The 22,440-nt window shown below is 33.4% G+C and overlaps 1 protein-coding gene across 2 annotated transcripts in view; it reads right to left on the reverse strand.

Moving 5' to 3' along the window:
* Window positions 1-3,856: 3,856 nt before the first annotated feature.
* LOC130629136 (rap guanine nucleotide exchange factor 6-like) overlaps window positions 3,857-22,440 on the reverse strand; it is a 32,006-nt gene continuing 13,422 nt past the window's right edge. The window contains exons 5-36 of one of the 2 annotated variants that reach the window (XM_057442242.1): window positions 21,618-21,740; window positions 20,925-21,111; window positions 18,639-18,682; window positions 18,398-18,470; window positions 18,075-18,106; window positions 17,840-17,944; window positions 16,704-16,862; window positions 16,428-16,577; window positions 16,046-16,210; window positions 14,929-15,534; window positions 14,640-14,743; window positions 13,885-14,098; window positions 13,694-13,758; window positions 12,794-12,904; window positions 12,460-12,514; window positions 11,767-11,841; window positions 11,583-11,684; window positions 10,662-10,761; window positions 10,220-10,268; window positions 10,064-10,142; window positions 9,423-9,506; window positions 9,132-9,206; window positions 8,931-9,002; window positions 8,361-8,510; window positions 7,605-7,719; window positions 7,297-7,425; window positions 6,999-7,085; window positions 6,587-6,646; window positions 6,048-6,086; window positions 5,806-5,862; window positions 5,247-5,315; window positions 3,857-4,651 (exon numbers count right to left, since the gene is read on the reverse strand). In XM_057442242.1, the coding sequence (XP_057298225.1) occupies window positions 4,623-4,651; window positions 5,247-5,315; window positions 5,806-5,862; window positions 6,048-6,086; window positions 6,587-6,646; window positions 6,999-7,085; window positions 7,297-7,425; window positions 7,605-7,719; window positions 8,361-8,510; window positions 8,931-9,002; window positions 9,132-9,206; window positions 9,423-9,506; window positions 10,064-10,142; window positions 10,220-10,268; window positions 10,662-10,761; window positions 11,583-11,684; window positions 11,767-11,841; window positions 12,460-12,514; window positions 12,794-12,904; window positions 13,694-13,758; window positions 13,885-14,098; window positions 14,640-14,743; window positions 14,929-15,534; window positions 16,046-16,210; window positions 16,428-16,577; window positions 16,704-16,862; window positions 17,840-17,944; window positions 18,075-18,106; window positions 18,398-18,470; window positions 18,639-18,682; window positions 20,925-21,111; window positions 21,618-21,740 (3,564 nt within the window). In that variant the 3' untranslated portion in view covers window positions 3,857-4,622. The remainder of the gene's footprint in view (window positions 4,652-5,246; window positions 5,316-5,805; window positions 5,863-6,047; window positions 6,087-6,586; window positions 6,647-6,998; window positions 7,086-7,296; window positions 7,426-7,604; window positions 7,720-8,360; window positions 8,511-8,930; window positions 9,003-9,131; window positions 9,207-9,422; window positions 9,507-10,063; window positions 10,143-10,219; window positions 10,269-10,661; window positions 10,762-11,582; window positions 11,685-11,766; window positions 11,842-12,459; window positions 12,515-12,793; window positions 12,905-13,693; window positions 13,759-13,884; window positions 14,099-14,639; window positions 14,744-14,928; window positions 15,535-16,045; window positions 16,211-16,427; window positions 16,578-16,703; window positions 16,863-17,839; window positions 17,945-18,074; window positions 18,107-18,397; window positions 18,471-18,638; window positions 18,683-20,924; window positions 21,112-21,617; window positions 21,741-22,440) is intronic. The other variant, XM_057442243.1, reaches the window with a different exon arrangement.

The following is a 22,440-nucleotide window of genomic DNA, read 5'->3' on the forward strand; positions in this document are numbered from 1 at the left end:
AACGATGAAAACACGTGCGCTTTGGAACTTTCCCGCGGAGATTAAATGGAAACAAACACCTGAACATCTCACCCGCATTATTAAATGCGGGGTAGTGTATATATATACACACGCTATCAGTCAAGTACTATATGATACATATATTTTGGTATAGTATTTTTGGTCGGAGCAGCTGCGGTATTTAACGGCATGTTCTATGGTATGGTCGCCGCCATGACAGTTTGATGTCACAAACCTGGCTTTTAAGTACAGCTTCACAATTAATTTTTCTTAGGCTCTATTCGTTTATTTTAAGGTTTGTGCTACTTCGAAGCAGTACTACTTAAGTAGTTTGTTTACACGAAATCAAGTAGCACAGCACGAAACGTAAGATTTCGCTCAGCAAAAAAATTGTTTTATTCACGCTAGCGGACTAAGAGCCGCCCCTTATGGGGCGGCAATAATACAGTTATAATTTTTCTACAATATACTTATAATTTCACACATTCGTAGAAATGTGTGATTTGGTATGGGCTGCGGTCTGTCATGTGTACAAATAGTGCGCTATATTGACCAAAAGTTTTAGTTTATGTATTGTTTTTTTCGCGTATAGCAGCGTTTTGTTATTGTTTTCTTATTATCGTGTAGCTTTATATAGTATACCCAAAATAATAAAACCTGTAGATATTTATTCTATTTGAATTTCGAGAAATCTAGCATCAAATGAGGGTTTCATTGTCTTGAAATGATTGTTTTGATTTACTGTATGTTGACAATGTTATAATGTTCGAAATTGACTCGAGTTGTGTGCTCTCCAGCCATATCTTAGTTATCAAAAAATAGTCACAACTTTTAATACTTTTCAATCATTGTATATTTTATATTTTAATAAATACATTGTTATTATTTATCATCATAGTTCTGTGTGAGTGTTCAAACCGCTTCAGATCTTGTTGTTTTTACACGAGACATTAGAAATTCGATTGATAATATTTTATGTTAAACTTAGACATCCATGTGTATGTGTACAAATTAAAACAACATTTTACGACGTTTCGGGTGTCATACACCCATTTTCAAGTCACGGCTGTTTTAGCGGGCAAAATTTCGGAAACTCAGACTGCGCATGTCTAAACATTTTTTTGAATTAGGACTGGGGCGAGATCCGTTAAAATTTAAACATATCTTAGGCTAGCTAACCTTTATTTAAATACAGCTTTATACCCATTAAACACACTGAAACCTTAAAACTGAGATTTGATAATAAAAATTTATTCATTTATCAATAAAATTTTTAAAAAATTATTAAGTTTCATTTGTTTATCAGCTACCACAACAAGCTTAGATTTTATGTGCTTTTTTAATGAAAACAGATACCCTCTCAATCCTGTTAAATTCTTGTAAACACGAAGTTATCCTGGCAATAAATTTAGTTAAAAAAGGTAGTTGAGGCTTACGTGAAACCGATAAGATATAAATTTGAAGTGTATCAGTTCTTTAGAAAAAATTATGGTCTGTGATAAAACACGTTTTTTTAAAAAATATTTTGTTAAATTTAACATGGCCACTATAGAATTTCACCTAGCCTTGATAGGAAAAACGTTCTACATGTTCAAAGAACTTCAGAAAATTAGTTTTTTTTGCACAAAAAAAGTTGGGGAACAAAATTTTGTCCCACACTTAAGGCCGGTTTTCATACAGCTACATTTTCGCCCAGTCGTAAAATGCGCCGCAACTTTTATCACATATACCGAACCATTTCCATTAAGCGATTTTTGCTCACGTGTTTTTTGCAAAACATGGCTGATGTAAACAGACGATATTTGTTGCTGCAAAATTTGAGAGTAGTCCTAGCAATATTTTTATGGCGTAGAAATAAACAACGTTGTAAAATACGTAAGAAAAACATGTGGATGATACGACTTTCCATAGAAAAAAGAATCAAAGGACTATACAACGTTTTGCTTATGGATTTTATGTCGTCAGATCACGAGTAGTCTTTTTAAGTTTGTTTACAATCTTGTTTCTTTGTGCCTCACAGACTCATTAATGTTATTTTGTTTTTCATCTACTTCACTTGATTGATATATATTCTGATTCTCTACATTCATTTGGCTTTGACAAAAATTTAACACAGAAACGAGATGTTGCTAGCCATCTTGAAATGATCTAATTAAAAATTCTTTCGTAATTCATGTAGATTGCTACCTTTTGATTGGCTGTTAAGCTGAAGCGCAAAATGTAGCTCGCAAAAAGTAGAGCCTGTTCAACTTTTTTTAAATCGCCCCAGCGCATGCAAAAGCGCGAGGTCAGCGGCATTATTCTGATAATGCGCATACGTAGATCAAAAGTCACGGCGCTTTTTACGACTGGGCGCAAAATGCAGTTGTATGGAAACCAGCCTTTAGCTATTTCTTGGATACCTGTTTTTAGTATGTCGAGGCATGTTGTGAGGCATAAACTGTTGCGAATAAAGAAATATAAAAGAACTTTGGGGCACCAACTTATGAGTTTGAAAAGATAGAAAACAGTAAATGCTTAATTAAACAACCAATCTTTATTTATGCCTGTCTTCAATAAACACCCACTCCCCCAACGTTGAGGCTCTAATAAACAGACCATTTCTTTATTCAAAAAGGTGCATTTAAATTTATTTTATGTGAATTTATGATAAAAATATAGGTTTGTGTTAAAGAGGAATATTATTGTAACGGCTGTCTCCAGTAAACGCTGCCTAGAAATTCTGAAAATTGAATAAACGCCACACGCATTTATTAGAATTTTATAGTATGTTATATTTTTCAACATTTGTCAAGAAACTCAAATGACTCCTAGACTTAAGTTACCTTTTTACATAGAAAAAAAACCTGCATGTTATTGAAATATTGTCTTAGTGGAATATTGAATAAAAAATATTTTACAAAACATTTGGAGAATGAGAACTTCTAAAAGCTTAAACCTGTGACAATCTGAGAGAAATCAAAATAGTTTACACCGCATAATACATTACATAACAACCTCAAACTGGAATAACGTGTGGCAAATGCATGTTGTTAAGTCTTAATTCGCAATGTCTCAAAAGCATTCTTTTATTCACAAAAATTTATGTTGCAGCAATCATTTTTTTCTGCAACATATTATGGCTATAAAATCAAACCAATGGGAGGCATTTATTGCATTTTTTGCTAAAATGGCTGCTCTTTTGCAGCTGTGCCAGACCACCTTACACATAATTTTTTGGGGCACTAAAATTTTCAATCAACAAATAAAACTTTTTCGCAAGAATATAACTGCCATATATATTTGAGTTTATTCAGATATTATAGCCATGCAGCAAACTATGAGGTTATGACGCACATGCCAGGTGTTGAAATTATAACAATATTTTAAACATATTTTGAACATATTTTAAGAAATTATAATGATATTATCAGGTATATTTCAATGATATTAAGTGTATCAGGTCCTTTAGTCTACGTGCTTGCAAAATTGTACAGAAGAAAATGACGTATCTATTAAAGGAAAAAGCGTATTTGTGATAGCAAAACAAAACAAAAACAATCTCAAAGTTTTTCATGTTGTTAAATTTTTGAAAATTGTTTTTCCAATGTTGTTCTACTGGAATCTAGCTTGTCTTCTTAATAGCTCGAACCTCGCGATAAATTTTAGTCACTCTAGGAAAGACCAAAAGTGAGAGTATCTTCACAAGTCCTGTTAAGCTATGTACGCAGTGTGACGTCACAAAGGAACAAAATATGTGCGAACCAAGGCGGCTTTTGTTCGTTAATGTTGGCGACCGTTTATGTAATTATCGTTTTGGGGGGCAAGATTTGGACATAAAAAATGGAAAAGATAAAAAATTGAAAAAACAAATTGATTATTTCTATACAAAAATATATTTGCCAAGTCAACAATAAAACCAACTCCATTTTGCTAAAACATATGATACACATATAATGAAATTTAGCTATTTATATATTGTTATTTGTACGCGTCACTCGTTTCACAACTTTCAACACATCAGATGTTAATTAAGTGTGTGATGCTGGCGTTACCCAGGAAACTACTTCAAACAAAGTTAGCAGCTACACTGTGTTTAGATTGTAGAGTTAGCAATCACACCATAAAAAACTATAAGACAATACAACTTCGTTTATGCCTCTCACCGTTAATAAAAAGAGCAAACAAAAGATTAGGATTTCGGTACGAAAGGTTCCTAGATTTTGTAGTCATCTAAGCATAACGGTTAAGCATGGGTTTTATGGGTTAAAAAAGACGGCAATGTTGATAATCTCATTTAAAATATAAATCTAATATTCCAACAATAAAAACGTCATCTTCAAGAAATATAATTCGTGTTTTGACTGTCGCACACATCTTCACAGCTTTGTAAACAAAAAAATTGGCGCGTAATTAAAAATCATATTTACTGTTTGGTTAATCGAGTTTATTTTCTTAAATTGTTTTGTCTCGATATATACAATATGTTTTCATTTGAAAGACCATCTCCGAGTAGCGTAGCATTAGAGTCGCACAAGTCAAATTTCTTATTTTTTTTGCGTAACAGAACCAGTGGGCGGCTCCAGCTGATCTTGGGCAACGCTTCCAGCATTCAGTAGAAAGATTTGTGCCCCAGATACGTTTTACACCATCGATACTTGTCCGTGATCATCTAAAAAGAAAGTTAAGGATAAATTTAGAAAAAACAAACTTTACGATCGTAAGCAAAAAGTACACGAGCAGGACGCTTGCAAGATAAAAAAAAAAACAGATAAGGTCGGACGGCTACGGCCTTATCTTAGATAGCTTTTAAAGCACTGTTTTCACCATTCTAAAACAGTAAAATTTAAGAACTGAAATAGCGTTTCAGCCAATCTTAAGGTCTTAAACTTTTAAAAAAGTTATTTATAATACAGCCCTAACTATAGTCGGGCTCTTCTTAGTCATTATATCCGAAAACTAAAATCAGTCCGTCGGTCCTGATTTGAAACAGCTTATCACTTGTATAAAGAGGACACCGTGCTTGTTTTTCTTAGAGCCATCTAAGAACAAAGGAATTATCGTATTTCGTTGAGAAACGACACTATAATTTGTAACAAAGTAGAACTTCGGTTAATCGAATTTTATATGCGCCAACCATCAATTTTCAATGTCTTTATCATGCAACACACTAACAAAGGATAGTTGCATATATTTTTGCTGCTTCTTGAAATGCAAAAGAAGGAAGCAGTTTGTGTCGACAGAGGTAGCTCAACATATTAACGTACCATCGTCAAAATGTGTCGGAGATTCCATTTGGTCTGTATCGACGACAAATTCTGGATAAGGATGATATCCTAGAAAAAATAAATAACTTTTTAACCTGAGCTTTTTGTTTTGTTTTGAAATGTCCGAAAAAGACAGGGCTATGTAATGCGACGATAGTCCTTCTTACATTTAACAAATCTCTTTAGAGACTAAGAGGCGATTTCTTTGGTACCCAAAATTCAAATCTGAATGCGTTAACCACTCCATTCACAATTAATTTGGTTATTTCGGAAAACCTATACGATTATGGATGAATTTAAAAAGCAACTAGGAAATTGCAATTACGATGGTTAAATTTTTATGTAGTATTGTTATGATGTGACGTAGTATTAACGTGACTTCTAGCGACATATTTAAACCATGCAACAAATTATAGAATATAAATTCAGATTAGTGCTATTGTTTATCCACATTTGGAGCATGCAGATTTGCATTTAAAGAATATGGTCTTAATTCGAGTGGATCAGTACTCCAATCAAAATTAAAATAAATATGAGGGAGAGAAAAAGTTGAAAGTACCTGAAGAAGCGATTGATTTCACTGAACCATTTCTTGACGATAAGGTACTTGAAGAATCTGTAAAAAAAGTTTCTCAATTTATTTTCATTCTCATAAACCACAGAGGGGCAAACTCACTGCTAACCCCAGGGTCAATTAATTTTCCACAATAGGCTAAAGTAAACTTTTCCCCACAATAAAGTAAAACTTTAACAAAATTAATGTTAGTCACGAGTTGACAATTAGAGTTTGTTCGTACTTACCTGAGTAAAGAAACGGTCTATGCGCTGCTGTGTCGTCAACTAGAAATATTAGTAGTGATAAGAGGTGTACAATTAATAAGCGAGAACTCCAGGTAATCGAGTTAACTAGTAGTGGTTAGTGGTGTACAATTAATAAGCGAGAACGCCAGGTAACAAATTAGTTAAGTTAAGCTATTTTTAATAGTCTCGATTAACAGTAGAATTAATACAAATTTTTGGCAAACAAAACTAAAAAACTTGTGAATATTCTAAAAATGCGCGAAAAACAGTCCCATAAAAAATCTTTTGGCTCCAACCGTGAAAAAAAATTCGCACAAAAATATTTTTATTACTGCTAAACAATATGTTAAAAGAAAAATGTCGTTAAAACAAGAAAAAATATAAAATCAAAGTGGGCCAATCCGCAAAATCAAATCCCCGCGAAATATTAAAAAATATTCTCCTAATAAAATTTGTCTGTACATTTGTCCGAATTGTAAGTAAACCCGTTGTACGTAAGTGATGTAGTTACGAAGTGTTGCTGTTCAGTAGTTACTTACTAGAGTTTGGAAGTGGCTTCTTTCGTGGCGAGAAACTATCGTGTTTATGATCATCCTCGCCTAAAACAACAATTCACTATAAATCCCACACCACATTTCAATTTTAGAGTAAGCAAGGAATTATTTGCCAAAATATAAAAAAAGGAAGTGTGAATCAATGAATCATAAGCTTGGTGTATTCGGCATGAGGATAGGATTGATATCCTTAACGGTTATTTAGTTTAGCGGTTGCTGTTATTGCACTCATTTTATAGCTTTTCTTTTCTCAATTCGAGGCTTTCAAGCACTGGAAACCTCTTCACAGGGCCGCTATTGATAAAAATACCAATAGGAACTAAAGAGTTATCTGGTTAAATAATCAAAATAATAAATCAACAGAAAATTAAAATAGAAGAAAATAGAAACGACTCACCGAAAGCAGCACGTGGTGTGGGTGGTGTATGTAAAGCATGTGACATTGGCGCAGGCGCAGAAGCTGATATGATTGACATACGGTCAGCTGAAAATATAAGAACCAAAACATCAATGTTTTCCATGAAATCACAACAGCTAAAAGTTTTTTGGGGAAATTACTGTTTTCAGGTTTTTTATGTATTCAATGACCTCTTTTTTAACCAACTAAATCAAATAAGAATGAAGCTCTTATGGAAATTCCAACACGATACTAAATTCACTCTGCGAAGAGAAGACAACATAGAATAAAAAATTACAATCTCGGCTGTCTCTACTGCTGATGGAAGCGTTCGATGATTTGCTCGTTAGTTTTTCTTCTTTACGTTTATGATCTGCTGGCGACGGTAGTGGTGACATGGGTTTTCGTTTTTGTGAATTAACAGGCGCTGAAAAGAAAACAGGGTTAAGGACGGCTGAGTAAGGAATTCATCGTAGTAACTATAAGAATTTTTTTTACAAAAAAATGCTACGAAGATACTTGTTGTAATAATTTCATTTAATTAATTTACAAACATGTACTAGGTAGGTACTTCGTGTAAATAATGAAAATGGAAATTTCACTCACTGTTTAAGGACGGAGGTGGCTCACAATTATAGGAGAGTTCTTGCAGTTCTTTTTCGTTGTACTCTTTGAACGACAACTTCTCCAAGTACTGGCGAATGCGACGACTTGTTTGAAACTAGAAACAAACGAAGAACGTTTTAAGTATCTCGTCCTATAGTAGCTTATACTGCTAGTTGATAATTGCTTTAGTAATATGATCTAGTAAGAACAACATGGTTTGAGCAGTCCTAATCAGTTAAAGAAAAAGAAGAAAGCTAAAGAAAAAAAGTAACAGAAAAGAAAAATTCAGACAGGTGCCAAGACAAGAAACATTCACACGCTTTATAAACAGCCTTTTTAAGCGGCACACTGGTTTCCAAAAAATACTGCACTATACAACCTCACAATAGAGGTACTTGCAACTCCTCTGTAAAACCGTAAACATAAAAAGTAAAAAAGTAAAATGTATGTTTGCAAAAACTTATATTTATACGTCAAGTTATTCATTCTGAAATTGGACAGCTGTTTAGGTGAACTTTAGTTGAAACGAAAATGACGAGCCTGAAGATTATTAAACCGGTATACGCTTTTTAGCCTTTCCAATCCCAGTGGCAACCTTACAAAACTGATTAAACCCCATCTTTCAATCCCAGTAGCAACCTTACAAAACTGATAAAACCCCATCTTTCAATCCCAGTGGCAACCTTACAAAACTGATTAAACTCCATCTTTCAATCCCAGTGGCAACCTTACAAAACTGATTAAAACCCATCTTACCTCTTCATATGCTTTCTTTGGATTATTCATTGCTATACTACCACGTCCACTTCTTCTGTTGGGAGCACCAGACATGATGCTTACAACAGATAAAGCAACGTTTGAGCCATCGCCCTGGTTGTCCTGTAGGGTGTCCATTTTGTAAGGGTCCTACAAGAGTGAGAGTACAAAAAGTATAGTAAACTAGTCGTAATCCCGTTAGGTGACGAAATTGCTTGGACGGGGGCTATCGCTATGATTATGGGTGCGATTATAATGGCTTTTTTGAACATGAAGTACTATAATATCGACGTAGCAAATAGTTTAGAAAACGTCTCACTAAAACAAGATAAAAAGGAAGAGATAACACCAAAGTTCCTAACAAATTTAATGAATAGCGTCACGAATTAATTACATTGAGGTGAGAAATTTTTGAAGTCCAATTTTCCTGTCTGGGATTTCATACAGTTTTAATTTTAAAAATTAGAGACAATGATCAGAATTTAATTCACATAAAAATTATTCGCCCTTAAGATGTTTGAATTTTCTACTTTGAAGTATCGAACCAGTTAGAAATAGAAACCAACTCACATAGCCGATCGCACAGAATTTACATATTCTTCGTACTTCTCGAGCTATCATTCGAAGTTTCTCGAAGTTGATCTATAACAAAGAGAACTCATTGCTATACAAATTATCACTACTTCAAGAAGAATAAAAATATCAAAATAAACACACAAACAAACAAAAAAACAAACCAGAAAACAGAAAAAAAAAGATAGAAAGCCTTACCAGACCATCAACTTTGGTATCATTACCAAGATGTAAGAATGTGATGTCTTTTTTTACAATAGGAAACCAAGGGATCTATAAAAGACGATCATTTGCTTTATATAATTTGTCAATTATTAAGAAGAAAATAATGAACAAGCGAGATACAAAACTCAATACACCAGCTGAAATGGAACGTCGAGCACATCGCACGACCAGAAGACCAGTGGCGTTGGAAAAAGAGTGAAAGAGGGCGTTGGGCAAAAGAGTGAGAAGGGGTGCTGGGCGAAACAGCAGATAAAAAAAACTTACCAATGGTGGGTAACATTTATCTCCATTAAATAAATTTCTGTATTTTGACATGTTTCGTGACGGATCCATTAACTCTTTCAAGTCCTAATATATAACAAAAGGGAATAATGAAAATATATACAAAAGAAACACCCAACGAGCGTTAAACTTGTACTGTTTTTTTCAATGAGTTTTCAGGTATGGTGGTTCGAGTTGATTGTGATGAGCTAAACTAAGCAGTTGTACTAAAATTTTAACAGACAGTTTTCCTGAGGTTTTTCCTTAAATGAATACAATTTTAACAGGGTCATTTCACGAGTCCAAGTATATACTTCGACAGTGAAAATAAAAAAAGAACCTAGGGGTGAGTTAAACACAACTACTAACATGCAGAATATATATTCAACTCTACCAATACTACGCACAAAACAAACCAAATTCTGTTTCTTGAAACTTTTCCTGGTTAACAAGAAATAGTAAAGAAAAAAAAATGGGATAATTTTTCCCAGATAATTTTTCAGATTTTTAAAGAGAGTTTGAGACAGTTTAAGGTTTTGTTAGTTGAAGTTTTATTATTTAACACCAAGAAAAGGATAGAATCATACATCACGACTTATGAGAAAGCTATAAGGAGTTGTTTGGTCTCAGCACCAACAACCTACCTGCAATATTTTATCGTATTTTTGTGGCAACTTTTCCCATGTGTTTTTTAATCGAGTTACAGACGAGTTTTCGAGTCCACTGAAACAAAATAAAACATGATCTTCAATTTAATACAGCTACAAAAGGAAGAAATTGTAGTAAATGCGAATACATACCTTATAATGGCGTACATGGAATTGTAGTTCTTAAAGTCTTTGCAGAATTCTGTAAAAAAATATAAATTTAGGTAAAGAACGGCGCAGTCCATTGTAATATGTGGCATACTTTTGTTCCGAATGTAATCGCTTCATTGCACACTTTAAATAACCTTATTCGTACAAATCTTCGCGCAGCATAAAAATTAATCCCGCGCGCCTTAATTTTCGCGCGATGGAAATTTGAACATATTTCGCGTGTATTTATTTTCGCGCAAGTTTAAAATCTCCCACAAGTTAAAAGGAAAAGACAGTTAAAAGGGGATTTCTTTTATGCAAACTGTGGAGTTATCTTTTTATGCAAAAATAGTGCAAATAAGGTAGTATAAAAAAATAATTATATGAGATTTTATAATGGTTAGCGCTTTCGTAAGTGCACACATTAAAAAAAAACAATACTTACTGGCCACTTTTATGAAGTACTTTAACAGTTTAACTCGTTTAGTAATATTCATTTCGGAACATATCTCGCTAATAACCCAAAACATTTCTGTGTTGGTTGTCTATAATACAAAAAATATAAAAACATAAATGTATGTCATTGGTTAATATAATATCGCTTCAATCGGCAAAGTTATCGGTGTAAACCCTTATAAGAAGATTACAGTTAAGTGAGACAACAAAGCTGCTTGCTTCACCTAATCAAGCGTCTTGTAAGTTCTGTACTAGAAATTACGGGATGGGAAAGACATGCATCTATACCCTCCCTGTCCATGCACTGTTCTGGTTCATATGTTTACTTTGTGATGATTTTATCGTGTTTTAAACAAAATACCGTATTTTCTCTGATAAACGCCCCTCTCTTTCAAACACCCCTCTCTAATAAACGCCCCCTTTAAAAGTGAAAATATTATATGAACGCCCCTCGTTGTTAAACGCCCCCCAAAAATCTTAAGAATATTAAACGACCAGGATGTGGGTGTTGGAAAAAATACAGTAGTTAAACCAACGATATTTTTCTCTTGTTATTGGGTGAAACGAAATAGTATTATTCCGCGTCACCTAATAAGTCAGCCTGTTCAATATTTTATCTGGGTAAATTTTTGTCGCGAGGAAATTATTGTGTGACTTTTTCCCAACGAAAATTTTTCCAGGGAAGCATCTAAGTTTGCGATTTTTCAATTTTTTTTTAATTTTTTATTCAGTCATTAATCACTACAATTTTACTACTTTGTCAATTTATAAGAAAAAGCCTGTTTTCATTAGGCTATATAAGCTATCAGTACATTCGTTGGACTAAATTATTTGTCAGAAAATGAATTAGTCAAGAAAAATTCGTCACTTTTTCTCGACAAATTGTTTTTTTATCTAGAAGTTTCTATACCTGTTCTACACATCGCAAGTTTTTCGATTTTCGTTCGTTTTTCGATTCGAACAAATTGTATATGTATTCTCTTGAATCCACGTTGCGAAAAAGTTCGAAATCCTGAAAGATAAATAATTTTTGTGAATGTGTTATCAGCTTCTAGCATGCCACAATGGAAACGAATTCCACAAAGTTAGCGAACCTGGAGTGTCAATTCTTTGGCGATATCTAATGGAGACAGCTGAAACAATGTCAAATTAGCTTCTCTTGATATTTCCTAGAAAAAAAGAATAAACATGTTTAACAAAATTATTTTGTGTAAACATATCATTAGTTTCAGCTGGCGACCTTGCGTTTGTAGAAAAGCGATTGGAGATATTTTTTGTGATACATACTTTTTTTCTTATATTTATCCTTTTATTATAACTTCATTCTTTAATTCTTGCTTTTTTGTTTTTGTAAGGTTTTAGTTTTGGTTAAAAAAGGTGGATGCTTATTTATTCAACAGCTTTCTTAAACATCTCCTTCTCATGTTTAACATGAGTCCTCAGGTAAATACTTATGGTAAAACAAACATCCCTTGGTTGAGAATACTGCATTCAAATGAAAATTTAAAAAGACCTTCCACCGTACAATAAATAGAAAAAAAAATTAGTTAAATTTTTCTTTTCCAGTCCACTTTTTATGTAAAAAACTTTCTTGAAAGATATTATCCACAGCATCTCCTTTGGTCCAAAATTATTGCTAACAAAATTATCACACTCTCTTCCTCCTTCATCACACGCTGGATTTTAATCTAAGTTCATATGATGTTTATTTATCTATTGATATATTCCCCTAAAATATCGCATCGCTTTCACCAACAAAAAATGCAAACTAGAAAGAACACACTCACCAGTGCCACTTCATCTGATATCGGCCCTTCTGATATACTGGACTTAATATAATATCTAAACGCATGAATTATTTGGTTTAAAATAGACGGGACACAAAAGAAGGAAAGCATCTCATGAATATACATTTGAGAAACAAAAAATAGCACAGAAATAGCCGCCAATTTTGTTTTTTAGTTAAACCGTATATTCGAATGAATTTGTAGAAACAGGTGTTGATTATATTGACTTCCATAACAATAAGGGTTAAAGCGAGGGATAAAAATGCTTGGTCATCCAACTTATATGATAGGTAAGTAAAAATAACACGTTCAGTCTCTTTAAAGATATTTTTACCTGCCGTTTAACGAAATTCGATTAGCCAAGTTGTTGGCAACATCGGGTAACCGTTTTTGTTTGATTAATCCGTCCTCTGTTACAGTCACTTCGCAGAGAAAGTATGCTTTGCTGAAATTGGAAGTATATTTAAATAACTAATAAACAGACAAAAAAGAAAGAAAGTGACTCCAAGAACTCCACGTCAGATAGGATTCAAAGGGAACAAATTATCTACGAAAAAGATTTTTGCTGTGTTTTCTTGGCGGATACTTGACTCAAATTCCCGAAAATACCTTCCGCAAATCGGTTATTCGTAAATATTTCTTGTATTCGCAACAATTTCAAGCTTTTGAGCATGCGTACTTAAAATGTTTACATCACGTGAACGGAAAACTTTCTTGTAAGTTCCGTTCCGAACAAAGTAGAATCGAGTTCAACTTTTTCTTTATGTTCTGTGCGGAAACGACAGTCGGAAAATTATTAGCCAATTAGATTATTTTATTTCGTGAGAATTGCGCAAAGTGTGTTTACATTCTGTGTTGAAATGTGCGCAACAATATAAAGTGCAATTTTTTTATTCTGTTCTGTCCCTGCCCGTTGCTTTCCGCAGAAAATTTTTTCGAAGTGGAAAACAGCCTTAAGCCATTGAGTTCTTTGTTGGTCATTTTAAAAATACCTTTACTTCTGAATGCTATATTGGGCGAAATAATTTGTGTTAAAATTAATTCCACACGTTTCTGAAGAAACGTGAGTCATTCGCAAAAAAATATTTCACAAAATGAAGCACTTTAAGACCACCCATACGCAAAAAACAACTGCCACAAAAATTTCTTCCCTAGGTAATTTGTTCTCTTAAGGTAGGTTGTCTTCCTCTCATCTTCAGTCATCACAAATACATTGTGTTGGGACAATTCCTACCTTGCGTAATCTGTGATACCAAACGCGTCGATAGCAGTGGCAACAACCTCTCTGGCTATGGTATCCTGAAATAGCATAAGAAAAGCACATGATGACGAAATAAGGAAAAAATAATCTGACTCCAATTCTAACTCCTTCACGCTAATACAAGTTGCAATAATTTCACAGGCTAATAATGAGGAGATTCATACCTTGGTCAGTACGAAGAAGCGACTAGTGTGGTCTCCTCTATAGCATTTTATAACGTGGCTGTTTAAATCCATAGTGTCATCCCCAGCATTGTGTGAGTTAGAATCGTTTGAAGTGTGTTGGTTAATTTTATCAGAAGCAGGCCTCGTGAAGTAACGTGTGAATTGCTGACCATTATCGTTTTGCATGTCTATCTTGTTAATCTCCTTCTCGCTCCTACGTAACAAAAATAGTAGTAGTTAGCCCGACTGCTGTCCATCCTCTGGATCACTATTTCGTGCAGCCTTGTCCACTTGGTAAAATAAAGTAATAAAATTTACATAGACAGGGGCTATCGCTATGATTATGCGGTGCGATTATAATGGCGTTTTTGATTACAAAATCCGATTTAAAATTGGCTCATGGACAGACAGACAGCGAGATGGCAGTACTTATTGTGAAAATCATAGTTTGGTCTTCACAATAGTAAGTTGATACTGTATTTTTTCCCCTTAAAACGGGGTCTTAATTTCCTGCTTAAAACTCCTTATCAGTCAGGTGCGACTTATTGATCGGGTAAGGACTACCATCCAGATCTAGCAACAGGCCTTTATTTACTGTCAGCTTTCCTGAAAAACTCTGCTTAAACAAAACAAACTGATAGTAATTGTTACCAAGTAAAACATCTGAGACAACATCTTTTCTCGTACTATCTTCGTTACGAAGGAAGGAATATTGAAAATAAACCCAGAAATAAACAAGACAAAACAAAACTTACGACGACCTAGGTAAATGAGTTAGTTTTAAGATTGCTTTCCGCAGCTTGCTATTTCTGGGTAGCGTCAAGCTGCCAGATATTGACGAATGTGTTGATGTGTCGTGCTGAAAAAAAGCATACTCTGAATTTTTATATCAAAGAGAAAGAAGGTGAAAAGAGATTATAGACGTCATTGAAATACACACATAATGGATTATACAAGACAATTAAATTTAAACTTTCATTGCCATCAGGTATGAAGAAATAATTAAAAAACTGCAATTGCAAATATCAATATAATACTACTTACTGGGACTTCTAAACCCTTTTTTCCTTTATTATAATTGACGTCAGACGCGCTTCTACTGATACCACCACTCTTCTTGCCTGGCAACAATTCATTAAGTGATAACCGACCAGAAGACTTGTGGCTGTCATCCAAACTATTGTTGCTGCGACTTTTTCGTACACTTGGCTGTATGACTTCTTTAAAGCCAATCGTGTTCGTTTTAACAATTAAACATAGATGGGCGTGTGACATTAGAACGTCTATCGCTTTAGGTCCTGTAATATTTTCAAATGATTGTCCGTTGACCTCTAGTACTTGGTCACCTCGTTTTAAACCGAGGTCCGATGCTCTGGAGTCGTAATCAACTTTGGATATAAAAATCGCAAAACCTCTATCTTTTCCTCCGCATATGGAGAAATCAAGTCTACTTTCTTTGGACGGCCGTTGCAACGTAATAATTCGTGGTTTTGATTTGGCTGAACATGCCATATTTAATAACCGTAACTGTCCCACCATCTTTCGCGCTTCAAGTAAATATTCAAATCGTTCCATGGAAGCCTCCATGAAACCATCGCCTTCAAAGTCTGAGAAATGGTTATTTACCCACAACAACATGACTCTGGTGACCTGTTTGAAAAAAAAAGAAAAAAAAGATTATAATAATTAAAAAAAAAATTATCGCCTTAAAAAACAAACAGAAAAAAAAATTGTTGACACATACAATATCTTAATTGATTTTAAGTCGATAACAATACTACCATTTTTGTGAGTCAGGTGACCAAATTTTAATTATGTTTACTAGTTATTAGCCCCTGGAAAGATCCGCGGTTCTCACATTGTATGCTATTTTATGCAGCTTAAGCAGCTTTGAAGCAACTTTGAACACACATACAAAAAACAATAGTATTGATAGTAAGAGACTAGTTTTAAGCCAGTGGGAAGATCCACGACTTTAAACGCATGGCAGTTATCATAATATAGATAATTTGCAGAGTGTATACAGCCAAACCCATAAAATGAAGACAGGATCTGCAAACTCAATTTCTATTTGTAGTCTTCAATTACTAAAATTCACACCCTATAAGTTTTCCGATGGACATCTTTCAACTTTTTATACCAATAAAAAGTAATTGCCCACCTTGTCCTTTAGTTGAGGTCGTTCGAACCATTTTAATAACTTGGATGCAATATCATGAGGCTTGTTGAAGAACACAACGAAAGTGAGGAGAAAGTCTTCAACATAAGTTGGATCGATAACTGAATGATCTTCCATCAAATGATCCAGTAGTCTGTCTGGTGTTCCCTAAAATAGATGGAGATAAAATTCCATGATTAGGTTGGTCCATCAAAATACAGAAAAAGAAATGATAGTGAATGTGTTTTGATTTTTAATTATCACCATCGTACAATTACTTTTTATGACGTTCACATACAGTCCTGGTTTTTAATATTTTCATCATTGCTTAAGTCAGAACCCAAACAGTGAATTAAAATATTTTTAGTCAGTTCACAAAACCTACCTTGATAACAACTTGTCCCTGCCTACTGCCACCATCAGTGACACGGTGTTCTGTAACCATGACTACCTCGCCTTCTTCTTCAACTGTATGACAACTGGCTTCTCCTTGTGAAAAGATTCGCCAGTAGTCATTTTGTGCAATACATACAAACTAAAAAAAAAACAGATCATTACTATGCAGTTCATTGTAGCATATTTACGAAGACATTTGCAATAATGCATGTTATAGTTGCTAAAAAACACACTTCTAGTATGTCTAATTAGGCAGTCTTGTTACCTGGCAGTCATCTACGCGTGTTTTCATTGTTCCTTTGTGAAACATTGTTTCAGGTGTTGTTTCCACTCCAAATGGGTCACCAAGATGCAGCGTTTGTGTTGACTGGTCTTCAAATACAATTTCCACTGAACCGTTCAAAATGACAGACCATGAATCCATCTGCAAAGAATAATTTTTTTTCTACATTTTTATCAGCATAGTGTGGAGAGAGCTTGTGTTCTCATATTTCTAGATGATCGCTCAAATTGTCCTATTCTCACTTCTTTCTTAAAATCCTTCTACCAATGCCACTACACCTTCCTTCCCCAGGGTTTCCACTCATTTTGCAAGTAACTTTTTTATGATATTGAGGAGGATTTTAGCTTTTTTTAGGAGATTTTTTCAAGGGGAAAAGCTATAGAAAAAATTGGGAGATTTTAGGAGAATTTGAATTAGTCACAAGGGTAACTTAACAAATGTTTTTGCTTGTAGGATAGGTTCTGCCTGGAAAAAGTTCAGAGATTTACTTCCTTTGTTGACTAGCAGAGTCTTGTCAATTGAGTTAAAAGGTAAGTTGTATGAGACATGGGCAGTGAAGCAGGAAGATCTTGACCGTTTAGAAAGGAATGATATGAGAATGGTTAGGTGGATGTGTAACGCCAGTCTGAGAGACAGAAAGAGTTCAGATGAGCTAAGAAGCAGGCTAAGTATCCGTAGAATTAAAGATGTTATCCAGATAAGAAGATTGAATTGACTGGGGCACTTGGAAAGAATGGAGGGGGATAACTGGGTAAGAAAGTGTAGAGACTTGATAGTTCCTGGGGCAAAGCCCAGAGGCAGACCGAGAAAGACTTGGCAGGTTATAAGGACAGACTTGATACAAAGGAAGTTGAGTTTAGATCTAACACAGTCTAGATCAGATTGGAAGAGGGTCATTAATATACCCCATCCAACACATGTTAGCATGGAAAACAGACTTTAAGCCGAGGATGATGATTTCAAATGTTTTAAATTTTCTGTGTTGTGCATAAAAATTGGGGAACATTATAAACTGCAGTCATCATGTTCAAAGTCACCTTGAATTCTATGCTTTGGCTTAATCATAGACACTATAGCACAAAACATGTAAAGAACTGGTATAGAAACACACAGCTTACCTCCTCTCCATCAGACATAACAACAGCTCCTGCCTTATCAACAACTGCAAATACCATTACTTTACACATCTCCACTTTAATGTTGTGTGTTAATTTGCTAAAAGCCTATACGTAAAAAACAATAACACTATAATCATTTTTGACAACAAAATACACTATTTAGGATTGCTTCTTATAACTCAATCAATTTAAGGGGAAAAAATGACCAATAGTACAAATAAAGAAGATTACTCACTGGTAAATGTTGCATGAAATCCATCAATATGTCTACAAATGAAAAATGTGATGAAAATGTAAGTTTTAATTCCAAGGATTGTTCCTTACTTAAGAAAACAAGACTTAACAAAACACAAAACAAACAGTCCTCGGAAAAAAACGGTTTGCAACTTAGAGAGCTGGCGCAAAGTGCGTGTTTTCTATAAAGAGCATACATAAATGCATGAACTATAATAAAAAAAACAATTTTTAACATTTATGCTAGTGTTTAGCCTAAGAAAAATTGCAGAGAAATTTACCCGTAACTACTTGTTTGGTTTGGGTGAAAACTAACTAACTTACTTATATCATTTTCAGTTCTTCCAGACGGTTCCTTTTCCAAACAATCCCTAACAATATCCCGGACAACGGCAGACTAAACGAAACCAATGTGAAACACTTTATAAATCATTTGTTTACAAAAAAAATTATAAATGACCTGAAGAAATCCTTATTCCCACCAAAATTTTTTTTATCAATTCGTGTTCAGATTTAACTGATTGATAACATAAAGTTATTTGTATTATAAGACAGCAGTTCTTACCTCACTTGGTTCAATCTCATCATCATCTTCTGAGTCCAAATCAACTAAAAAAAAAATTATATATTTGGCGTTATCTATGTTAGTTCTCCAATACAACGAATAGCTAAAAACTTTGGGCCATACACGAACGTAAGAGGTCCTACACTAAGAAAGAGAAGAGCAATCTGATTGCAGAATACATGAAGTAAAATGCAAACTGATCAATCAGTAAGAACTTGTTTATGAATAAAATTTGTAATAGTTCATTTTCAATGAAACTATTACAAAATTCATTAAACAGCTAAAAACAACACCAACAAAAACAACAACCAATGACAATGACAAAGAATTAAAACCACTTGTAAAACAAATATAAAGTTGTAGGAATACACCATGAAACGTACTGGATTCATTAGAATAAACATTAAACACACTTCTAGCTTGTCGCAAATGTAATGTTTTTAAAACTTTAACTTGAAGGTTAATTAAGGAAGGATATATATTATGCAGTCCTGTATTTGCAGCATCAAATGAGGATAAACTTTTAATCCGTTTCACTGCTCGAGTGTTTAAGTTTGCTGCACGTCGAAAAGATTGTGATTTGAATCTTCGTAATGATGGTTTTTTCACATCATCCATCTCAATTATTTACAACGTTTGTTTACAACAATGATATATTTGAAAAAAACAGCATCAATCGATTTTTTTTCCTCTATTAGTTATTTTTGTCAGCGTCTTTGATAACAAAAAAAAATATTATCATTTTGTTCTTCTCCACCGTAAACTTGTTCTTGTCATAAACAAAGACATATAAACATAACCCTTTTTTGACAGATACATACACCAGTTTGTTATTTCTGCAATGTCTCATGAATGCTTATACCAATTTTATTTTTGTCTATTTAAAAATAATTTTCAAAACTTCACAATGTTTGTTGTACACGCACGCAAAGAGTTTTCATTCTTGCTTTAACACACTTGAGTATAAAAAAACTACTTCATAATTTTAAGAGTTTGTGGTTAAAACTGAATGTTAAACAGGATTAAAATGTCAATTAAAGCAACCATAGTAAGTTGTGTAAGCATTTAAACATCTGATGTCTACGATAAGATTATGTAAGATTTATATGGGTTTTAAAAAACTTATTTTTTTATGCAGAAGACAAGGAAAAGTTTTGCATTGACTGTGTATTGATTTATTAGAGAATTATTTAACATAAACATTTAATGTTTAAAGATGCGCTCATTAAGGTTTATTTATCTTTTAAAAAACCTTGAAACCATGTTTTATGCAGGAGTGAGGAGTAAAGTATTGTGTTGGCCATTCATTTATTTACTTTCATTTATCATCTAAAGTCCTAAGATGAAATCATAAAGAGTATAACAACTATCAAATAAATAAATATAATTTTTAGGCTGGAGGTAATGTTTATCATGCATTAATTTAACTAGGGTCTTTTCAACTGAGTGACAAGGTGTTATGAGTTTTGTGATACAAACTGCAATAATAATAATTAAACAGTTATTTAAATTCATAAAAGTATCTACTCAAAACAATTTATTGTGTTTATCACAAAACGGTTGGCTGTTAATTTCATTGAATAAAATGCAAAATAAATTGGCAGCAACAATAACAATGTTCATAATATGCCCATGACATTGGCTGTACTTTAATTTATAACAAAGCAGTCCCTGTGTTTTAAAAAAAAGTCTCTAAAAAGTAGAATACAATAGCTAAGGAAACCTAGTTCTTAGCTAATGAAATTATTTCAATTTAACTACATGATTTGTTACAAACAATAAAAATATCACAGGAGTTGAATTTTATTATTTCTTTAAGTAGTTGATACACCTAAGGCAACAAAATTAGTTCCTGCTCTTAAACAAAAACAAATAAAAAAGTTAAAACAAAAAAAATGAATGACTGGCATGATAACAATGAAAAGAATTAGACCACAACATTTCTGTGTATTATCTTGTCATAATAAAAAAAAAAGAAACAAAAAAGTTACTAGATGTAATTTACAGTATTTAAAAAAGAAAATTTTCCCTCTGATGATTATCATATTAGCACCATGACAATATTTGCTGAACATGTCAAAAAACAATTTCAGAGTTGGGATACTACTTTAAATTATTTTTGTGGTGGACCAGGTTTGACTTTTGATACTTTAAATACTTGACAGTGAAGCATACAAAACAGTGGTTTCTCTTTGCTCTTACTAACATCCTGTTTTCTGCTTTATACCATGGTTAACACAACCAAAAAAGGTATTCTAAAAATTGATGGAGAAAATATCAACCTACCCACTGTCTCCTTTAAACCAGATAAATCCAAGTCGAAATCATCTAACGAACTTCCTCCTTTGCTATTACGTGCGTTGTACATATTTTTCTTATTTGTGTCATGTTTGTCTTGCCTACCCATCTGATCAAGATAGGGCTCGCTTTTTTGCAGCATGTCTTTCATTTGACGTAACTGATGAGGCAACTCCTGTTTAAAGAAAATAAATTTATAGTCAACCATCAAATAAATTAACTTTTTATCAAAGTCAAATTATTATTTCCATAAAAATATCAGTTCTAATATAAGATAAGCATGGCATCAGGCAAATTTGATCAGTTATGGGAGAAATACAGACCCACTTTTTTAGCTGATTTTATGTGCAGAGAAGAATAGTAAAAATCAATGCCTTATTAATGTTTATACCTAAACTTTTTTCAAAAAACCATGGATGATTATTAGGACAGAACGCAGAATGATTTAGACAAGTCATTGATAGCACGTAACAAACACCAGTTTTTATAGGATGTTGGCGAATGCAGTACATCCAAAAACATGCCTGAAACACTTGAAATGCTTTCTCAGAAAAAGTCTTATGTGGGACAAACAAGTACAAGATAAGCTAAACAACAAAAATAGTTGGTTGGTTTTTACATCCAGGTGTAAAAAAATAACAAAGTATATAGATTGTATGATCAGTCCGCTACAAAACATACCTCTTCGCTACTTCGGTCTTGATATTGCTTTTGAACAGAGCCGTATGAAATCAATTCGTCCAAGTTATCACTTGAATATGAACGCTGTTTGACAGATACAACATTGTCATTTGGGTAGTCAATCTAAAAGAATAAAATGTCTGTATAAATACATCAATATACGTGTCTGTAGATTCACAATAAACATCAACCCTTTATGAATAACAATATTTTATCATAAGATACATAGATCAAACTTTTTTAATATTGCACGGTTCGTTTTAACATCAGTAATAACTAGTTTCTAAGCATTGCACCTCAAATTTTAAAAACACAAATGACAGTAAAAAGTATTTATTAGGGGACCTCAGAATATCTTTCTAAGACCATCTATATTTGGGGGTCGATACAAGGATACTTTACTGTTCCAAGAAGTAGACAAACATGCCACATTTGTCTGATACGTTGTTTTACACCTATGATTGTGTTGTCTTTGCTGCAAAACTATCCTCTTGATGGCTAAACTTGGCCACTTTACAGGAAAAGGGAAAATCAATATTTTTGAACCGAGAGAGGATCTTATCCTGGCAAAGGCTACTGGTAAAATTCTAACAATATTAATGAACTTTGAAAACAATCAATTTAAACAACTTGGATTCTGGAATCAATGTTGATACATGTTGTGAATCTTGCAGATACTAGTGATAACAAGGTGTAAAAAGTTTTTTTTAGAATTTTATTTTCAGATATAGCTAAAAAAGTTCACACTGAATACAGTAAAAATCTTGCAACATCCATTTAATTTTGCAAGTGTTACAGCTTCCAAGAAATTTATTTTAAAAAA

The sequence above is a fragment of the Hydractinia symbiolongicarpus genome, chromosome 15, assembly GCF_029227915.1.
Source record: "Hydractinia symbiolongicarpus strain clone_291-10 chromosome 15, HSymV2.1, whole genome shotgun sequence".
Lineage (NCBI taxonomy): Eukaryota > Metazoa > Cnidaria > Hydrozoa > Anthoathecata > Hydractiniidae > Hydractinia > Hydractinia symbiolongicarpus.